The sequence below is a fragment of the Bubalus kerabau genome, chromosome 1 (assembly GCF_029407905.1).
Source record: "Bubalus kerabau isolate K-KA32 ecotype Philippines breed swamp buffalo chromosome 1, PCC_UOA_SB_1v2, whole genome shotgun sequence".
Lineage (NCBI taxonomy): Eukaryota > Metazoa > Chordata > Mammalia > Artiodactyla > Bovidae > Bubalus > Bubalus kerabau.
Window position 1 is genome coordinate 167723897 of NC_073624.1, and position 20583 is coordinate 167744479.

At 52.1% G+C, this 20583-nt stretch overlaps 1 protein-coding gene and 1 long non-coding RNA gene across 4 annotated transcripts in view; one reads left to right on the forward strand and one right to left on the reverse strand.

Annotated features, from left to right (window-relative positions):
* The first annotated feature begins 3784 nt into the window (after positions 1 to 3784).
* On the forward strand, positions 3785 to 13644 carry LOC129621961 (uncharacterized). 2 transcript variants are annotated; one of them, XR_008699821.1, is made up of 4 exons: positions 3785 to 3975; positions 5394 to 5425; positions 6232 to 6504; positions 13279 to 13644. It is a non-coding gene; the product is annotated as an uncharacterized LOC129621961 (long non-coding RNA). The 2 variants fall into 2 exon arrangements; XR_008699822.1 differs by lacking the exon at positions 13279 to 13644 and adding an exon at positions 10379 to 11031.
* RASSF4 (Ras association domain family member 4) overlaps positions 6878 to 20583 on the reverse strand; it is a 33991-nt gene continuing 20285 nt past the window's right edge. Inside the window, exons 4-11 of one of the 2 annotated variants that reach the window (XM_055538957.1) lie at positions 18511 to 18644; positions 17062 to 17153; positions 15899 to 16056; positions 11569 to 11670; positions 11251 to 11302; positions 10570 to 10691; positions 9651 to 9748; positions 6878 to 8405 (exon numbers count right to left, since the gene is read on the reverse strand). In XM_055538957.1, the coding sequence (XP_055394932.1) occupies positions 8345 to 8405; positions 9651 to 9748; positions 10570 to 10691; positions 11251 to 11302; positions 11569 to 11670; positions 15899 to 16056; positions 17062 to 17153; positions 18511 to 18644 (819 nt within the window). In that variant the 3' untranslated portion in view covers positions 6878 to 8344. Of the gene's footprint in view, positions 8406 to 9634; positions 9941 to 10569; positions 10692 to 11250; positions 11303 to 11568; positions 11671 to 15898; positions 16057 to 17061; positions 17154 to 18510; positions 18645 to 20583 lie in introns of those variants that run through there. The other variant, XM_055538956.1, reaches the window with a different exon arrangement.

The window sequence follows — 20583 nt, forward strand, 5'->3', positions numbered from 1 at the left end:
ACACCTCCAATCTAATGGCTTCAGATACTATCTGTATGTGCTGAAGACTCTTGAACTGGTAACTCCAGTCTGAAGTTGGGATGCAGGTATTCTTGACTTGTATAAACAGTTACTCAATGCCCATCTGCATGCGTGGTATACCCCCAGATGAACTTACTGTATTCACTGAACATGTTACTTCAGCAGTCTTCATCCTGACAGTTGATGGCAGCTCCAGCTTTCCAGTTGCTCAGGTCAAAAATCTTGATGTCACTGGTGTCTCTTTTTTTACCCCAAACCCAATTCCAAGCCATCTATAATTCTATTGGCTCGATCTTCAAAATATATCCCAAATTGAACCACTTTCAACACCTCCTGTTATTAGCTCCACCAAGCTCTGTTACCTCCTGTCTGCAAAATATATCCAGAATTGAACCACTTTCAACACCTCCACTGCTATTAATGCCACCAGGCTGCTTGCATTGGCTTCCTCTCTGGTCTTCCTACATCTACTCACAGCCCCAGAGTGGTCCTCTGAAAAACAACTCAGATTATGTCATTCATTTTGTTCAAAATCCTCCAAAGGCTCCCTAAATTCTCAAAAGACTGCTCTTATTAGAGCAAAAGCTCCCCATGTTTCTAGAACAAGAGCTCATGACTTCACAGGGGCACCAAAGCTGTCATGATCTATCTCCTGTTCTTTGTCATATCTGTAGTGCTCAGAACAGTGCTCAGAAGGTTGCAGGCACTCAGCAAATATTTGTTGAATGAATGGAATTATAAGGTTTCTCATTGTTCACAAAGTGCTTTTACATCTGTTCTCTGGTCATTCATCTTTATGTTTCTTAAAGTGTCTTATAGTCTCACGAAGCGGTATCCTAGTATCTGTCTTAAAGAGCAATAAAATAAGGCTGAGAGGGAAACTTGCCTGGAATACGTAGTGGGTTGATGGCAGAAGCAAGATTAGATCAAAGGTTCAGATCTCAAGATGGAGCCTTCTGCTCTGCAGATGGCAAAGCATGAAACTGTCCTGGACAGGGACTGTCAACTCAGTAATCTAGATGACAGCCAGACTGTTAAGATTAAATAAGATAATGTAAGGCACTTAGCACAATGCCTAACACATAGGAAATATGAGGCATGGTTTGTTGTTGCTGAGTTGCAAAGTTGTGTCCGACTCTTTGTGACCCCATGGACTGGAGCATGCCAGGCATTGTTATTTTACTGTTAAATTATTATTACAAGTGGTTCTAGTGGCTGGATGGGGGTAGGGGTATGGGACAGTGGACAAAGATAGTTTAGGTAAAGTTTCAAGAACAAAAGTGACCTGCTAGGACTGTTTGCTTTATGTGCATTAAAATAGTAAAAATTTATTCAAAAAATTTTACTAGTAAGAGAAGCGTTACTCGCTCAGTTGTGTCCGACTCTTCTGCGACTCCATGGACTGGATCCTGCCAGGCTCCTCTGTCCATGGAATTCCCCAGGCAAGAATACTAGAGTGAGTTGCCATGTCCTTCTCCAGGGATCTTCTCAACCCAGGGATCGAACCCAGGCCTCCTGCATTGCAGACAGATTCTTTACCATTTGAGCTACCTGGGAAGCCCAGTTAAAACTACACATCCCACGTAAAGGTGGATCATCCCTTTTGCCTGTACCTAAAAACAACTGGGCCAGCTACAGAAGGCCCAGAGATGTGTCGATGAGAGGAGTAGAGAAGTGGATGAAGAAAGATGAATCTTAAAAAGGAGAGAACAGAAGTCAGGAAATAAAGGGCTGTGGGTAGCCAAAGTGAACAGAGTAGGAGGTGAGGATGGAGAGAGGCAAGAGATAGAAAAGGATATGCGGTGGAGAGGAGGGGGCGGAGTAAAGAAGAAAAGGAAGAAGAGAGAGAAAGCAGGCAAGGTTTGATGCTCTCGATTTGCCAGTATGATAATAGCCAACACCTGCTGAGTGCTTACTAGGCTCCAGGTGCTGTTGGAAGCACTGGCAGTGTCTCGTTCCGTATGCCTGTGGTGTGACTGTTCCTGAGCATTTGCTCCACCCTTCCTGAGTTTTACATCCCTGCTTAAAGCTGTGTGACTTTCATTGTCTCCTAGTGAATGACTGTCCATTCCACTGATATTAACTTTACATGAGTAGCACTGGCCAGCTGCACGTGTGTGGATGCAACGTATAGCCCATTCCAGAAGGAGCTTGGGTCACTGTGTTTCTGCCAGCACTCTTTTCCCTCTGCCTCAAGAATAACATGTCCCAAGCAGTGGCTGCTCCAGGATGAGAAGACATGTGGAGCGGAGCCACACGAGCCCACTTGCAGCCACCTGCAGTCACGTGAACAGGCCAGAGAAATAAACGCTCTTGTAACCACAATGTTTGTTCTTACTTGTTACTACAGCAAAGCTCATATACCTTCCACAACCTTAAGAGGTAAGAATTGTTATAATCCTGTAACAGTGAGAAAAGGGAGGCATGTAGCTTGCCTTAGGCCACCTGTTCATGAGTGCAGACAGTTTGGCCTCAGAGCCTATGCTCTTCGCCTCTACCTAGCAGTGATTAAAATTGATCACACTGGATATTACAGATCCAGTGTAAATATTTACAGATCTAGGGGACCTTCCCAACCCAGGGATCGAACCCAGGTCTCCTGCACTGTAGGCAGATTCTTTACCAGCTAAGCCACAAGGAAAGCCCGGATATTTACAAAGCAGAAAGGAAAAAGGCGGGGAAGGGGGAGGGAAGACTGTACAGTCAGGGCCACAGAGATAGGCTGTGTTCTCCTAACAGCACATCCTTCTGAGAAAACTGGGTCAAGACAGGCCAGCTCTCTGAATGGTTAGGGCTTCGTTGGGAAACTGCTCACAGCAGGGGCCAGAGTGTCCCTGGGCCCAGTTGTATCTGAAGGGCTCATTCAAGGAAGAAGAGGCTTCTGGGCTGAGAAGTCTTTTTTTTTTTTTTTGAGTATAATTGCTATACACCGTTGTGTTACAGACAGAACCGTCTTGGCAAGACAGCTTCTTTTTACTCTAGTTTTGTCCCTTGCACCCCAACTCCCTTGCAGACAGACACACACACCAGAAAGCACGGCCTCAACAGGGAGCACTACTGCCTGGGGTCTGCCTTGGCAACAATGCAAAGGAGGCCGGTCACACATGTGGCCCAGGGACCAAGTGCGGTAACAGGGGCCATCTCTCTCCCACGAAGGGCCCCCGAACAATGGTTCTGCCCTCCAAGCCTGAGACTTTGCTTTCTGTTTCCTTTGGGTTCTCTGGGAAAGGAAACTCTGGGAATTCCCATTCCTGAGTGTGCAGAAAACATCTCTGTTAAAAGCCCAGCCAGGAGGGAGCAGAGTCCAAGGGCGGATCAGCAGCTGGCTTTCTCCCAGATAATCACAGCTCCTGGGGCCTGAAGACAGCATGTGCACTTGCTGTTTTTACATTTGGAAAGGCTCGAGTCTGACCGCCTTTCCTGGGAGGGAGGAGCAGGGCGCCTGACAAACATACCCCACTGCTGCCTGCGGCTCTGGGCACCCGCTGCCCTGCAGCTCTGGGCACCTGGATCCTGCCCACACGGCACGCTGAGTATTGTGCGCTTCTCCACAATCACCTGATCTGACAGGCTAAGCCTCGTGCTTCGTTTCCCTAGGACTAAGGGGCCAGGTGTGTCCTTGGTGAACCAATGGCTTTATTTTAACAGTGGGAAGGTCTTTAATCCATCTTCTGGTAAACATTCTAAGCTGGTAGCAAATGGTTATCACCACAGGAAAAACACAAGCCTTTTTTTTTTTTTTTTTTTTAAATTCCCTCTGCTCATTTGCTCTCGGCAAATTACCCTGTTTTTCCTGAGTTCAGATCTTTTGCAATCATGTTGATTTTATCTTGTGTTTATTATTTTCCCTGGTTCCTGAGGTCTGACCTGGGAAGACCGTCCTGATCTAGGAGAGGACGCTTATCACCGCAATCTTCATCTTACCTTTGGATACATTTTCTACCTGAGATACAAGTGAGTGAAGCAGGGTGTGACAAACTCTCTAAAAGCTCTAGGAGAGAGGCACATGAACTCCCACACAAACCAGCAGGAAACTGCAGAGCCTAGGAGAAAGTCTGAAATTGTGGTGTCCTGGTGAGCTGAATTAGCATCTTTTCAAATTGCCTCTGAAAAGCAAGTATCGTTGATAGCTTTGTAATCCTCAGATGGTCGTAGAAAATGTATAGGTATACTTCATTTTATTGTTCTTTGCACACACTGCATTTTTTTTAAATTGAAGGTTTGTGGCAACCTTGCATTGAATAAGTCTATTGGTGCCATTTTTCTAATAGCCTTTGCTCAATTCCCTGGTGGCTCAGACGGTAAAGCGTCTGCCTACAATGCGGGAGACCTGGGTTTGATCCCTGGGTCAGGAAGATGCCCTGGAGAAGGAAATGGCAATCCACTCCAGTACTATTGCCTGGAAAATCCCATGGACAGAGGAGTCTGGGAGGACCCCAGTCCATGGGGTCCCAAAGAGTCGGACACGACTGAGCGACTTCACTTTGCTCACTTAATATCTCTGTGTCATGTTTTGGTAATTCTCACTGCGGACAAAAAAATGTTGCATGTTGCCAGCCATTTCTGTAAACAAGAAATGTTGGCTGCTATCAAGCCATCAGTCCCTGCAGCTGCTCCAAGGGTGTACCCCGAGGGGAATTCAGGATAGAGAAAAACAGGATACTGGCCCTCCATCGTTAAGATGCGTATCTAAGGAGTAATTTTAATGAACCTAGACTCTTGTATCTTCCATACACAAAAGGCAGTAAAATCATTAACTTGAGATGTCTGTTTTTTTGTGATTAGCATTAATCTTTTGATGTTTGATTACATGTTTTTTTGTTCTGTTTTTAAGCAAAAACTTCCTATCTTGTTTCCTCTCTTAACTTGTTGGAATAGTTCTTCAGAGCTGTCTAACAGGCTCTCCCATGGGGTTTGGTCCTCAGTAAGTTCCCCAAATAAAACATAACTCAGGAAGGGGGTTCAGGAGAGAGGGGACATATGTAAACCAATGCCAATTCATGTTGATGTATGGCAAAAACCATCACAATATTGTAAAGTAATTATCCTCTAATTTAAAAAGAACTCGCAAATTTTAGGCTTTTTTTTTTTCAGTTGACATCGCAATTTTCCAGCCTGTCATTATTGTGTTTATAATAGTGATCTATGATCAATAATCTTTGATATCACTGTTGCAAAAGATTATGCCAAAGGCTCTGAGAATGGTTAGCATTTCTTACAATAAAGTATTTTAAAATTAAGGTATGTGCATTGTTTTTAGACACAATGCTACTGTTCACTTCATAGGTGATAGTGGGGCTTAAACTTAACTTTGATATGCAGGGAAACCAAGTTGTGTGACTCACTTTATTGTGATCTTTGCTTTATTGCAGTGCTCTGGAACCAAATCTGCAGTATCTCTGAGGTATGTCTGTACCTTTTCCCCTTGTTAGAGATATCTTAGCTATGTTATTCAGAAGTTAGCTTTGGTAACTTTTCTATTTCACAAGTGGCCCTTATCAAAACAGGCCTTAAACGAAGTAATATTGTAACAGCTGAAAAGAAAAAACAAAACCAACCAATTAAACCCTCAAAACAAAACTGGGAAATCTTTACAGAGGGTTTCTTCATCTGATGGCTTTTCATGTGTCAGGCCATCTGCTCCAAGGTTAGCGGGCGTCTTCAGGCTGGAATGTCTCCCACGCTGTCTTAGGCCAGTTGGGCTCAGCCCTGGGCTCCTTCCGGGGAGCGTCACCATCTGCGCTCTGCAGATCCCCTGGCCCTCCAGGGTGTGTGGCCGGGTCTCCCGGGTAGGAGGCCTCTGAATGCAGGCTGCAGCAGGACTGTCTTTGTCCCTTTGGAGCTGAGCTGGTCTGGCACGAGGCAGTGGCCCCTCGATTGCTGCTGAATGATGGTCAGCCGTTGTCCTTGACCTGAGCTTATAGTATGGTCTGGGAGGCTGGTGGTGGCTTTATTCACCGTGTCCGACTCTTGTGACCCATGGACCGTAGCCCGCCAGGCTCCTCTGTCCTTGGGATTTTCTAGGCAAGAATACTAGAGCGGGCTGCCATTTCCTTCTCCAGGGGATCGTCCCAACCCAAGGACTGAACCCAGGCCTCCTGCACTGCAGGCAGATTCTTGATCATCTGAGCCACCAGGGAGGCCCTCTGGGTAGCTATTTCACTATTTCACTGGGGAACCCTGTTTGACCAGCTCTCTACCATCTCCTAGACCCTGCTGCCTCCCCCTGAGCCCCGGAAGATTCCTGAGGTGCTCCTGATGCTGGAACTCTGCAATTCGGGGCGACCCTAACGCTTACTGTCCAGGCTGCCCAGACCTCCTCCTCTGAGCCCTATGGCTGTCGCTGTCCTCAGGCCCCACACCAATCCCAAGGATGTGCCTGGAAAGGAAGGACCATGTCAACGTCAAGAGCGGTGGGCTGCATTCAGCATTAGCTCCTCTACCAAACCCGGCAACGCATTCTGTAGGACAAGAGTTTCAGAGGTCAGAGCAGAGGGTCGGGGTGGGCACACACGACAGAGGTCAGAGCAGAGGGTCGGGGTGGGCACACACGACAGAGGCCAGAGCAGAGGGTCGGGGTGGGCACACACGACAGAGGCCAGAGCAGAGGGTCGGGGTGGGCACACACGACAGAGGCCAGAGCAGAGGGTCGGGGTGGGCACACACGACAGAGGTCAGAGCAGAGGGTCGGGGTGGGCACACACGACAGAGGCCAGAGCAGAGGGTCGGGGTGGGCAGACACGACAGAGATCAGAGCAGAGGGTCGGGGTGGGCACACACGACAGAGGCCAGAGCAGAGGGTCAGGGTGGGCACACACAAGCGAAAAAAAAAGCTTGGACCTAACTCCTTTGGTTCCACATGGCAACACCTTTATTGAGTACCTAGGAAACTCTGCTGACAAAGGAGACGGGAAACTGCGGCAGACCTCCCCTGGGCATCTCTGCACCTGCCTCTGTGAGCTTGGCGCCAGGTCAGGACAGTCCTGGTGTGGGGCTCACCCTGAATAGTGGGCTCAAACGGCGTAGCTGCTCCCACGCTCTGCTCTTTATGGGTGCCGGTGAGGAGCTGCTGATTGAGGCAGAGCTGGAATCTCATTCATGCTGACTTTCTGGCTTTGGGAGACTTTATAGTTTTCCCCTTTAAATCCACAATCTATGGGCCCCATGGGGAGAATCTGGTCTCGTTTGCTCTGTTTTGGACAAACACCTCACATGACTGCTGTAAACTGTTGCATAATTTTTGCAAAGGCCTTCTTGTTCATTCTAGAATTTTTCCATCAACTGGCAGGCCCAAATTGTTCTGGGTTTAGCCCCAGGGGATTCAAAGCCCTTTCTCCTCAAACAGTTTTTCCCGGTGGTGGCCCTTTGATGGAAAGTATTGACGCACATCCAGAGAGGGCGGGAGGCATACAAGTGTCTGAGGAGAGTGACGGGTGAAGCGTGGCCTCCCCAAGCCGCTACCGGCAGTCCCTAGACAGCTCCTGGCCTCTCACCCACCCTGGAAGCATCCTTTCAAGGTCATGTGGGTCATCTCCTCAATGTGATATGATTGGCATGTTTCTTTTAGCAAGCTCCTTATAAGAGTCACTTCAGGTGTTGCTGGGAAGTTCAGGGTGAGTGCCGCCGAGAGAAGATGGGCCGCTGGTGCTCTTATTCTTGGTCTGACCTCTGCCGGCAGGGCACTGAGCTGTGCGAGGCTCATGGAGCGACATCAGAGGCTTGAGGACATTAGAGGCTTTACCTGGCACGCCACAGCACAGTGACAGCTGGGAGCACTGTACATCCCATTCCCGCTGGCAGTTCTTGCTCTTCCCAGCAGAGTTTCTGAGTGGCGGCATGAGGCGAGGGTGGACAGGGTCTAGTGGTTCACGTGTTTCATGAGGACAATGGCTTGTGGTTCTGCAGTAACTCTGGTCCAGGCACTGGAAAAGCAAATGGAGCCCACACCCTAGAAGCAAAACCATGTTCTGCTCCCCTGATTTGGAGAGGTGTGGCATGAACAGGACTGGCCATGCCATCTAGCTCCTTAACTTGGCTCATGTCACAGCTTCAGGGCTCCTTACAGCCCAGGCCCACCTCACATGCAGACCCCACCCAGCAAGTTCCTGGGTCCTCAGGCTTAGGACTGGGCCCCTGAGTGCTCAGCTTGGAGCCAAGGGCCAGGGCCATGGGACTCATGCTAGCTAGGCAGGTGGACAGGCAGAAGCGCAGATGCTAGAGTCCTCGGCCGTGTGACCAATCTGGGTGACCCGTCAGGGCCTGGCCACTGGCTCTCAGTGGGCACTGGCTGCTGGGGGCTTCGGAAGGGGCAGGTGCTGGTGGGCTACTTGGCTTCCACCAGCTGCTCCAGGCGCTGTAACATTGTCAGACGCAGGGCTTGGAACCTGGAGGGAGACACAGCCGAGAGGATTCACTGGTACCAGAGGGGACAGGGAGCGAGGAGCACAGCAAAGGAGCCCAGAGATGCTGGGCCTGGAGACCCATGGCTCCTGACCGGCTGATTAGTGGCCAACATCTCTCCTCTGCCAAGAAGGAAGAGCCAGGACCCACATCCTGCGAGGCCACTGGCTTCGAGGAGTAGTCAAACAGGGCTGCAGACTGTCAAGCTTCACAGGAGAATGCTCCTTCTATTCCAAACAGTCTCCAGTAGGGACAGGAGTGTGCTGGATTAGACGGGGCAGCAGAGGGGGGGTCAGGAAGCCTGCGTCCGAGCCTGGCTCCACAATCACGTGGTGAGACTCCTTCCTCATCTCGGGCCGCTCTGCCCTCTCTGTGCACCGAGCAGACCTAGACCAGGTGACCCCCAGGTCCCTTCTCGCTACAGTGACACGGTTCCCCCTGATGAGGTCTCCGCTGACTGCCTGAGTGGGGCCTGACTGTACACACAGAAGCCTTTTAAAAAGACATTCAGCCAGAAGCCAGGATTTACACAGTCCCCCGACCGCAGACTCTCACGGCAAGCGGCCTCCCTCCTTCCCTTCCTAAGAGGGACTCTGGGACCAAGTTTCCCTTGCAGAGGGAGACACAGACCATCGGGGTTTGCGACCTGACCTCACAGAGCCAGGCCCTGCCGGAGCATCCCCCGGGAGCAGCAGATGACACCCACTCCCCTGCCCACTGAACTGGCCCCTGTACTTGCCACCATCAGTGGGTACAGGCAGTCCCAACAACCGCTGACTTGGGGCAGGCTCAGCGCTCCCGCTAGCGTGAACGGGCACTTTTCAGACCAGGCTGAATGTGCATGGGCAGGCCCCCTTGGCGGCACCTCCAGGGCAGGGTTGCCAGCAGAACGCACAGCCCTGGGCCAGGGCCGGCCCGTGCTGCGCCCGAGTCTCCTGCCCAGTTTCAGCAGCTCGTGTCCATCCCGTGATGGTGGGGCTGCCGAGGCTCGATGGGCGGCCTGGGCTGCAGGCCCCCCTTTTGGCAGGCCGTCACCCCGGTCTGGTGGCACTATGCAGCAAGGGGCTGGGGGAGGTGCTGGGGAGCCAGGGTTAGCAGGCATCCCTGAACTGCGTGAGGACGCCTGGCACAGCTGCAGGGAGAGCTCTCCCAGCCCCGGGCCTGGTGCTCTGACTGCAGACTTGCCCTCATGTTCCAGACCCACGACTGGCTACTTAAGTGCTGCTTACTTCATGGTCAGTTTGATTATTTCTCTTTCCTCCTCTTCTTTTAATTTTTCAACAAAACTGTCCAGCACCGGCATTTCAAACTTAATGTACTGAGCGACCTAGAAAATCCAAGAACATTTTAATGTGCTTTAAATTAGAGGCCAAAAATGTTTTCTTTTCCTTGTGGCCGATTCAGCAGGGTCTTGTCTCCAAGGAAGAGGCTGCCCGTCTTCCTCCCACCCCCCGACACAGCTCTGTGTACCAGGATGGGAGGATGGAGCCCATTCTGACCCCAAAGGCAACTGTGATCCCTGGGAGGAAAGATTAAACTGAGTTTTAGGAAGACCATTCAATAGTGAGCAGAGTCACTCTGGGAGTTCTCGGGGTTGGGGTGGAGATGGTGGGAATGCCATTGTTTCTAACAATAGAATGAAACTCACTAGTCTGCAAATGGCCCGAGGGACACAGGGTCACAGGCCTTCTTCTTGAGGTCCACACCCTAAGGCCTATTCTGTGTAGTGGAGTTTGAAAATGTGCTCTTCGCCCAGTCAGGACCAAGATGTCCTGAGACACCTGGGCCTTTCCTAAGGTGCAGTTAGACCCTAGGTATGGAGCTTTTGTTGTTTTTTTTTAAATGTAAATAACAACAAAACACACTCAATGAAGGAAAAGACTCTACCTGTCTGGAAAGAATGGAAAAGGCCAGGCAATGGTTTTCTAAGACCCAACTTCTTTTTCCCCTGAGCCAGCTGATGGATCTGGTGGTGGCTGATAGCAACAAGACAGGATGAAACCATCAAGACGGGATGGACTTTGTGATGGCCATGGGGGCCCTGGAAGCATTGCCCAAGGGGGCTCTGCCCAAGGTCACAGGAGTCCGCCACGCTGTCCCCCAGCCCCTCCCTCAGGAGAGGCCTCGAGATGCCGCAGCCCCACTCACATCGTGGGGGACCTCCTCGCCCAAGTCAGCTTCCATCAGGAATATCCTGGCGATCTTCTCACAGGGCCCATGCAGGATTCTGGCAATCAGTGGGTACTCACAGTCTTTTAATTTTGTACGCTCTGAAAAAGAATGTGGTAGACAAAATTCGTGGGGTGGTAGGACTGTGTCTCTTTGTTCTAGGATGGGAATGGGATGGAAGACAGATGTCCAGGGGCCCTGGCACTGCTGCCAGATGCTGTGTGATGGACACTGCCTTGATGTGGATTGTGTCCTTCAGCGAAGGCCCAGCTCAGAGAGGAACAGCGGCTGGAGGAGCACGGCACGGGAAGTGGACTTGGGGAGGCCAGGCCATGCAGCGCTGGACAGAGGGCTGTTCCCAGTGGGTGAGGGGCTTCTCATCCATCCTGAAAACCCAGACGCACAGTCCTCCCCACCTCTCACTGAACCTCCTGGAGAGAGCGGCTCACCACGTGGTCCTGGTGGGATTCCGAAAGGGATGACAAGTGTGCCTGGATATAAGCCTGGGAGGGGTGCCCGTGGTGGGGGCACAGCGTGTCCCAAGACCAGGAGGGCACCTGCCCTGTGCCCACTGCCCAAGCCAGCTCAGCCCTCAGAGAAGGAGCTCAGTTGGCAAGCTTGCCAAATGGATGGGGACTTGAGTCAAAGGCAGACACTTACCCCCCGACTCATGAACGACGTAGAGTGCAAACTCACTGGGGCCGTTTTCCACCTGCACAGGTAGTGACAGGAAGTCAGAGCATGGCTTTTCAAGACAGGAGAGAGAGAAAAGGACCCCTGGCAGTAACCACATCCCCAATGCCACACACACAAATCCCCAGGGACCACCCCTTAAATTCCCAGAGCATTTCTCCTGCTAGCTCAGCAGAGGAAACCTCGTTCAGCCTTCTACCAGGAGCCATGGCTTTCACCAGCCCCCTCCCCAGCAAAACTGCAAACCACCAGCCTCTGGGCGAGGCTGCCCAGGGCCAGACTTACTCGGAACTTGTTCAACAGCAGAGTGAGCACCTGCAGGGTCGTCATGGTGCTGTTGACTCTCACGTTGGTCATGGACCCATAGGCAGGAGTGAACACGGAGGTCTGCACAGGAAGGGGGAGGCGGTTCAGGGGGAGGCCAGAGGGGACACGGGGCTGACACCAGGCAGGGTATGGGCATCCTGTCAGCCCGCTGGCACTGAGCAGCCTGGGACAGCAGGTGAGCCTGGGCTCTGCGATCACCTGTGTCTGTTCATCCACACAGATCCACACACAAGCTGTGCCCAGATCCAGGCATGAGCAGAGAAGCTTTGACAGCTCACATCATACAGAGGCCTCTAAGAAAGATGCCTGCAGATCTTTAAGAGCCAGATTCTTTTTTCTAGGAACCAGGACCATAGGAAGCTTGGTGTGCTGCAGTGCATGGGGTCGCGAAGAATTGTGCACAACTGAGCGACTGAACAATAACCAGGGCCATGAGAGCCATTCACGAGGGGCTGGGGAACGAGTCTCTCTACTCTGTCTAGAACCAAATCACCAAGTGTCTGCTGATTCTACGGCTAAAGGTTCTCAAATCTGTCCACCTTGCTCTATTCTCCCAGCTTGCCTGCGGTGAGGCCCTCTGTTTATACTGCATCAGCTTCCCAACTTTTCCCCTCTAGTCTCAGCCCTTTCGATCCATTTTCCACCCTATTGCACAAAGGAACAACCTTTCAAACATTTTGCAACTCAAAGTGTGTTCTGGACCAGCCGTGTCAGTATACAGTCTCAGGCTGCCTGGTGCAGACTCCTGGATCAGCATCTGCCTTTGAAGAGAATGTCCCGGGATGCCATTTGTAGGGTAAACCTTGAGCAGGACTGTATCACAGCGCGCGCCACAGCCTAGACAGTGGCGTCCGCAGCTCCTCCCACACGGTGCACATGTGACACATGGCTCCCTCCCAAGCATCCCATGCTCCAGCCACATGGCTTCTGCACAGTTTCGGGGGCCCGTGATATTCTCGCAGGTATCCTGCCTTTGTTCATGAGACACCATACATGAAGTCAACCAGGGAATTTCTGGGGAATAAAGTTAAAGCTTATTAAGTCCTTAATGATCACCAATCAGGTAATAACCCTGCTAAATACTTCATATAGCTTCTTTGATTTAATCCTCACAACAGTCCTTAGAAGTACATGGAGCTTGGAGAGGTTAGTAGCTCATTGGAGTCACCCATCTAGAAAGGGCAAAGCTGCCCCAAGCCTCATGCTTCACCAGCGTGGCACAGGGTCCTCCCTTCATGTCTGACTTCCCTGTGGGCAAGCTCCTCCTTGCTTTCTGAAACCAATTCCTGTTCACACATTCCTCCTGTATGGTCCTAGCTCTGCTTTCCCCGGAACGTACTTGGGCTCAGGGTACATGAGGGCTTTGTTCAGTGTCCCCAGCTGATGTCCAGGTACTAAAGCCAGGCTCAAACCCAGACCTGTTTTCTCCACAGTTGAGATGTAGAATGACTCTGGGTGGTGCAGAAAGTCCGACTAGACTTTCAGTTTCTAAGAAATATGAAACAGAGGAGTCAGGCTATCTCTAGGAGAAGAAAGGTCATGTCAACAAGCCATCGTGTTTCTTCCACCTGAACTCTTTTCTCAAGAAGAGACCAACCAGCTCCAAGTAGGAACAAAGGTCCCGTGGCCCCTTTCCCGTCTCTGACCACGGTGCTTTCTCCCTCCCAGGACACACTTGAGTCCACCAGGCAGAGCACTGAAGACGGGCACGACGCTCACGCACGCTGGGAGGCACGCCATCACTTCTGTGAGCAGGAGCTGGTTTAGAAAATAGTGAAGTGCAGCAACAGTGTGCAGTTCTAAGAAATAAAAGCTGGAATAACAACTCCAGAAGCTAATTCTAGGAATTTATTATTGTAATTTTTTTCAATTGTTGCCGGCCACTCAAGCACTTTGTTACCTGATTTCTAAGGACACATTCTGAATGGATGTGGAGCGAGGAGCAAAAAAGGGAGCCCCTCGCTCCTTCAGCAGATGTGAATCAACTGTCCAACATGGCTAAGACACCAGTTCACGTCCCGGAAGGTACCCAGTTTGCCTGGAAGGATGGATCCACGTGCGGCAGGTAAGTCTGTGGCTTGGGGAACAGCCACCCTGACTAGTGTGTCGAGTGTAGGTCTGGCTGGCTAAGAAGGGCGGGATGGCACCAAGGGACGCGAAAGGCTGTGATGAAAGCCGCGACTGTTCACTTCGGTTCATTTCAAAGGCTACAGGCTGTTGAGACTTCTCCATGTCCCCGTGACATTTGCAATGACTAATGTAAGGTTTAAAGTGCCCAACACACCTCACAGAGGAGAGGTGGATGTACTGAAGATAAAGCCCACGATTCAGTACCTTGAGTCATAAAAACCTCCTTTTTTTTTTTTAGGAATGTAGAATTAGAATGAGCCTAAATCCATGCAAAGAATTTTTCTAAATTTTCAAATAGTCCCTTAAAGTAGCATATCAATATTTATTCAAATATTAGCAAATGGTGCTTACTTAATACTTTGCAGACTAAACCCCTTTGGAACAGTATTTAAAGAATACTCAAGTCAGGGACTTTCCTGGCAGTCCAGTGGTTAAGACTTTGCCTTCCAATGCAGGGGGCTGGGTTTGACCCCTGGGCAGAGAGCTAAGATCCCACATACCTTGTGGCCAAAAAACATCAAACATAAAACAGAAGCAATATGGCAACAAATTCAATAAAGACTAAAAATGGTCTACATTAAAAAAAAAAAAAAAAAGAATACCCAAGTTAGATGGCTGGTCCTTTGGGTAATCCAGACATTCTTAATCTCTGTTTAACTTCAGCCCTGCCTTCCCCTTCCCCTCTGAGGAAACTACTCTCAAATACTCTGGTTTTCCTAGATTTGGGCTTCCCTGGTGGCTCAGATGGTAAAGAACCTGCCTGCAGTGCAGGGGACCCGGGTTCAATCCCTGGGCCAGGAAGATCTCTTGGAGAAGGGAATGGCTACCCACTCCAGGCAAATATTTTTGCTTGGTAAATCGCATGGACAGAGAAGCCTGGCAGAGTATAGTCCATGGGGTCACAGAATTGGACATGACTGAGTGACCGACACACCCAGCCTCCTAGATTTAGTGAAGATAACCTATTGTTCCTCATTAACACTCACTGCAAAGCTAGTGCAGAGTGGAGGGAGGTCCTGATGATGGAGCAGGGTCCCTTCAGCCCGCCTTGTTGAATTCTTCATTCCCAAGTGCAGGGTACCGCAAGAGGAGCTTGAATGGCTCTCAGCAGAACTCACCTGTGTGACTGTGCTTCAGACCTGACCCAAGACCTCCCTTCGCCCAGCTCCCCATCCCATGAGTCACCCACCACCTATCAGGAAGGGCAGCTGCTGAGCCTGGAAGCCCTGGCTTCCAGCTTCCCAGTGCTGCAGGATGTGTTCTATGGCAGGACGCCCCATTCCGGGCCTCACCCACACTGCCATGGGTGCCATTTATAGTAACAATCCACTTCTCCTTTTTACAGTTGGGTTTGTTTATGGAATGATGTCATCAGGGGAAGGAGATCTTTTTTTCCTGAGGTCAGTACAATACATACTAGGACAAAAGGCTAGGACAAAAGGGTAAGTGCTGGGAATCAGGAGCTGAGCGAGTTCTCTGGGACCCATCACACATGCTCCGGGGCACACCCCGACCCAGGTGGCTTAATCTACCAAGCGACAATGACAGCAGGGACATGCCATTCCCGTGAAACAACGAAGCGACCTTGGGTAGAAACCGTATAGAAAAGTGACTTGTTGAAGACAAATGTAGCATCATTCTCCAAATATACATGCAGTCTGTGAGAATGAATTGACAGTGAGCATGCGAAGGGAAAAATACAGGCTTTGTGGTCAGGAAGTGAAATGTTATTTGGGGCAAGACAACTGTCCTCCTCAGCCTGTTTCTCCATCAGGACACAGGCACAGCCTCACCTGTATACCAGGGCTGTGCATGCGTGCTAAGTCGCTTCAGTTGTGTCTGACCCTTTGCGACCCCTTGGACTGTAGCCCCCCCAGGCTTCTCTGCCCATGGGATTTCCCAGGCAAGAATACTGGGGTGGGCTGCCACGCTCTCCTCCAGGGATCCAGGCTGCGTCTCTTACGTCTTCTGCATTGGCAGGTGGATTCTTTACCACTAGCACCACCTGGGAGGCCTACCAGGGTTTTGCAGAGGGTGAATTCAAGCATGACCACCGGGGGCCCCCACTACAGAAGGTCCAATGAGTGCATGGCGCTTGGAGCTGGTTCTCCAAGCCTCAGCTTCAGGGCCCAGGGGAGAGGCCAGGCTGGGCCATCACCTTGTGGTTGTAAAAGTGCCCGTTGATAGAGAAACGGTGTCGCCGGATCCTCTGGGCCTCCCCGGCTGCTCGGCTCCTGGGCCGCCTCTGGATCACACAGGCTGCGTCGCTCTTGGTCCGCATCAGCTGTGGGGTCTCCTCGTCCTCCTCCACTGGCTCTGTGGCAAGAAATGGACAAGGGGGTCAGGCTCAGGACAGGGCTGCAGCAGTGACAGAACAGCCTCTGTGGCAGCGCCGCGTGAAGTGTGGCTCCCCGTGGCAGCGCCGCGTGAAGTGTGGCTCCCCGTGGCAGCGCCGCGTGAAGTGTGGCTCCCTGTGGCAGCGCCGCGTGAAGTGTGGCTCCCTGGCACACTGGGCTGCGGGAGACACAGTGTGAGCACCGTCCCTGTGAAGGAGGCTGGGGTCCAGCCAGTGTGATACCCACTTTGCAGACAGGAAAGGTGACCCCCAGACAAGATAACCTGTGTCACCATGCCACACGGCCATAGCCTCTGGGCCTCCAACTCCAGGGACCCAGAGCAGGACTTTGACAGCCCCAGCCCTGTCCTCTGGGACAAGCCCTTCACTGATTCCAAGAGGAGGTGCAGAGAGGACACACACCCAGGCACGGATCCTGGCAGGTGGGGAAGAGGTCCCGGAGGCCTGCAGGGCCAGGTGAGAGCTGTGTTCTCTGCAGATGTTCTCCTTTTCAGAAGGCAGCGCGTTGCAGGGATTCAGACAACCACATCACCTCTAGAAGCCTCCACTTCCTTGTCCTTGGGTGAGGAGTCAATAAGAATATCTTGGGCTGAAGAGAGATTTAGCAGGGGCTGGGCTTCCCTGGTGGCTCATTGGTAAAGAATCTGCCTGCACTGCAGGAATTGCAGGAGATGTGGGTTTCAGCCCTGGGTCAGAAAGATCCCCTGGAGAAGGGAATGGCAGCCCACTCCAGTATTCTTGCTTGGAGAATTCTATGGACAGAGGAGCCCGGTGGGCTACATTCCATGGGGTCCCAAAGAGTCGAACACGACCAAAACAGCTTAGTGCACACGCTCTTGAAGGCAAACAAAGCCACTCTTTGCTACTCCACAAAGCTGAGCTCCAGAGACGGCGGTCATGAGCCAGCCCCCCCACCACCCCAGATGAGTGGGACCGGGTCCCGGGCTTCTTGAGGCCCCACCGACCTGATCTGTCTCTGGAACTCTCCTCCTGGGGCCCAGCCTGAGAGCTGGGTTCCTGGGCAGTGACTCTGCCATCTTGAACAGGTGGCTCCTTCCTGAAAAGAGACAGTCATGGTGCTGAGAGGGCTGCTGGCAGAGAAGGGTAGTTAGGATCAAAGAAAAGGAAGCTGGCTGCCTCTGTGGGCCAGACACAGGCCAGAAGCAGGACAGGCCGAGTTGAGGCCGGGATTTCACATATTGTCAACGTAAAAGATAAAAAGAAGAGCAAAAGGTTGCCAGCGTCTGCTGGAAGGAGAGGGAGTCTGCCCTGCAGACCTGAGTGGCCTGTTCTAAGCCCTGGGGTACGGACAGAGGGACACACACAGACCCATGCTGGGCACCAGGCCAAGGTGGTTGGCTTCTGTGGCCGCATGCCGAGTGGGCTCTCTGGGCTGCCTTCTGGCCCGGGGGAGGAGGGCAGCAGCACCCTCGAGGGGGCTAACCTCCAGGCCTCTGCGAAAGGTGGACTCCAAGCCAGGGCAGCCAGCGCTGGACTGGAGGAGGGATGGGCGTAATGGGAAGTAGCCATACCGGGAAAGGAACCTGGGAGGAAGAGACAGAGGAGCCAAGCCGGCACTGAGGGGCCTCTGAGGGGCCTTGTCTGAGACGGCTCGTGTGACCACTTTTACCCTCCTTTCTAAGGAGCCCATCCAAATTCGAAGCTCTAAGGCCCAAAATCCACTATGTGACTAGGGACACCTGGAGATGCGCCAGGGGCATCAGCGTGCAGAGGGCCGTGAGAGCAGCAACTTTACTTGCATTTTTGAAGGGGAAAACGTTTTGAATTTCCGACTCTTAGAAGGATTTATTATGTGTGGAAGCAAGCAAAACTCAGCAGCTTACTGCCCATCTTTGGGTGTGAAGTGGGAAGAGGCAAACGTCTGTTAAGACAGGTGGAAAACCATTTTATCCCTATCAAAACGTTCTTAATATATTCAAATAAATCTGATATAAATAAATTCTGATAAATTTGTAAAAGTAAATTCTGATATTGAAATAAAAGCAGAACCGTTGGAGGCTAAACCTGTGTGTTTTAGGACAGAACAGGCTGAGAGGCTTGGCTTGCAGACAGAGGCCTCTTTCTCTTACAGACGAGGAATATCTGAGAAGCACAAGTGGAGGTGAGGGCAGCCTGGATTGCTCTCCAGGAGGGGGTCGGGGGTGACTTGGTTGTCATGGAGAAGAACCACTTGGGGGTGAGGCTTCAGGTTGGCAGCTGAGGTCCTGGGCTGAGGCAGTCAAGGGGTGACTGACCAGGTTGAGGGTGGGTTACCCTCCCACCTCCTGCCCCAAACAGAAATGGGGCTTTCACTCAGAGACAGAGATCAACCTCCTGGCCCCGCACACTCCAAGCAGTACCTTTAGGTTGTCATGGAGACCACCGGGCCCCGCCCCACCCAGTGGGACACTCACGAATGGCAGCTGGACTGTCCGGGTGTCCAGGAGAGGTGCACGCGCTCCCTGTCATCCTGTATCTGGAGCCGGATGGGCCGCTTCAGTCCCCAGGAAATGTTGAGGAGCCCCTCGATGATCAGAGCCCCTTCTTCCTGTGGGGACCCACACGCTCAGCCTCTCCTCTCAGAGCAGCTGCACTCAGGGGTCACTGGCCACCCTCACACCCCCCTCAGAAGTCAGCCCCCACCCACGGGACTCCCCTGTGCACTCAGGCCCCCAGGTGCAGCCTCTCATCCCTAGGGTCCCTTCTTCCTCTAGGGGAAGGCCCACACATTTCTCTGTGCTCTAAGGCACGAGGCCCGGGCTGGAGAGGAAGCCTGAGGCGTGCCCTTCCACCGCTCGGGAGCAGGGACTGGGACAGGGCGCTGAGTCAGGTGTCCCACAGGAACGCAGCTGCTGTCCGGCAGGCACGTCCGCACAGTGGCAAGGAAAATGTTCCAGGGAAGCACAGCTGTGCAGACACCGGTGCGACACGGGCCAGCTCTCCGCCCAGCGCTTGCCCTGCTCAGGGGGCCCACGGTCACCTGCTCCTACTGGGAGTGTGCCAAGGGCACTGGATCCCATGCCCACTAGAGCTGAGCAGGACCAGCATGGTCCCCACCCCCGATTTCCAAGCTGGCCTCTCTCCTGAAGGCCAGTCTTGCCTTCCTCACCACCTGGGGTATGGCCAGTCCTGTGCCCCACTCATGGCACACACACTCAGAGTATCTGCAACAGCTCCCAGCCGGCGTCCCTGACCAGCCCTAATTCTCCAAGGTCTGCAGATGGCACGGCCACTCATCTGCTGCCAAACCCTGAGGTCCTAATCAACAGAGTCCTCCAGAAGCACTCTCAGCCAGCTCTCACGTGCTCCCCTTGGGTTCTTGATTCTGTTTCTTGACCTATTTCAGGCCTCTGTCTGCACACAACCACCTCCAACTTCCCTGTGCCAAGCTAATCAAGCCCACACGTGCTCCTGGCTAGGCTGTTTTGTCTGTACCCTCAGAGCACCTGCCAGGAACCTTCTCAGCCTCACCCTTCAGCCGAGTCACGTCTCCCCAGCTACATGCTCCTAGTCTGCTCTGATACTGGTCTTTTGGCAATGAACTTAAAGCATCATTCTCCCAGTGCTCTCTCAAGCACCATTCTATTATAGATTCACCAACACCATTTCTTTCTCCTTGTTGGCACTGAAAACTGTAAGAACAGAGACCCTGTGGGAGTCTCACATCCCTGGCAACACTTATAGGGGTGTCCTGCGCTACTGATCTCATGGTAGTTAGTAACAGTTTAAAAACACCCTGCCATCCACAAAGAAAATAGGTCTCTTCTGTTCAAGGTTATCAAAAATACACATAGCTTTCTGGAACGGCCTTGCACCATTTGCTAAAAAGAAAACAAGTGACAACAGGAGCAGCCAGAGCCGCTGGCAACCACGGACGCTGCACAGAGAGGCGACTCGCTATCCCTGGAAAGTAAAGACTATGGATTCAGTGAGTTAGCGGTCCCGTGAGGACAGTCAGAAAACCCAAAGTGGGAGGTGAAGGAGGTCCCTCGCCTCTGCTGTGGGTTTCCTCTGATAAGATCAGAGAAAGCTGCAGGCCGGGAGAGCATTCCCTCCATCCAGGGAAGGGGAGCTCAGGCTGGGGGCACCCCTGCTGTCTGCGCAGGGGCATCAGACATGAGTCACACGAGGCAGCAGGTCCCCAGCGCGGCTCAGCCCTGACCTCAGAGGCAGCAGCTCTGCCCCAGCCCCTCGCTTCCCCAGACCAAGCCCCTGTATCTTTCTTCACAGTGGGGTCCCCAGAACTGTCTTTGAAGGCCTGGCCTCAGCATGTCCAGCTTCACAGACCCCGCCCCAGCCTTGCCCCAGAGCATCAGCTGGTCTGTGGCTTTGGTTTTTTTCATGTTCCTCCACCCAGAGTCCGCCGTGGGGCGGGTATCTATGGATAAACATGTCTGCAGGTGGACATGAGCTGTTCCTGGTGAGCGGAGGCTCTCTCCAGCAATGTGTCAACATCTGACAGTGGTGTCTGAAGCCGAGTCTGAAAG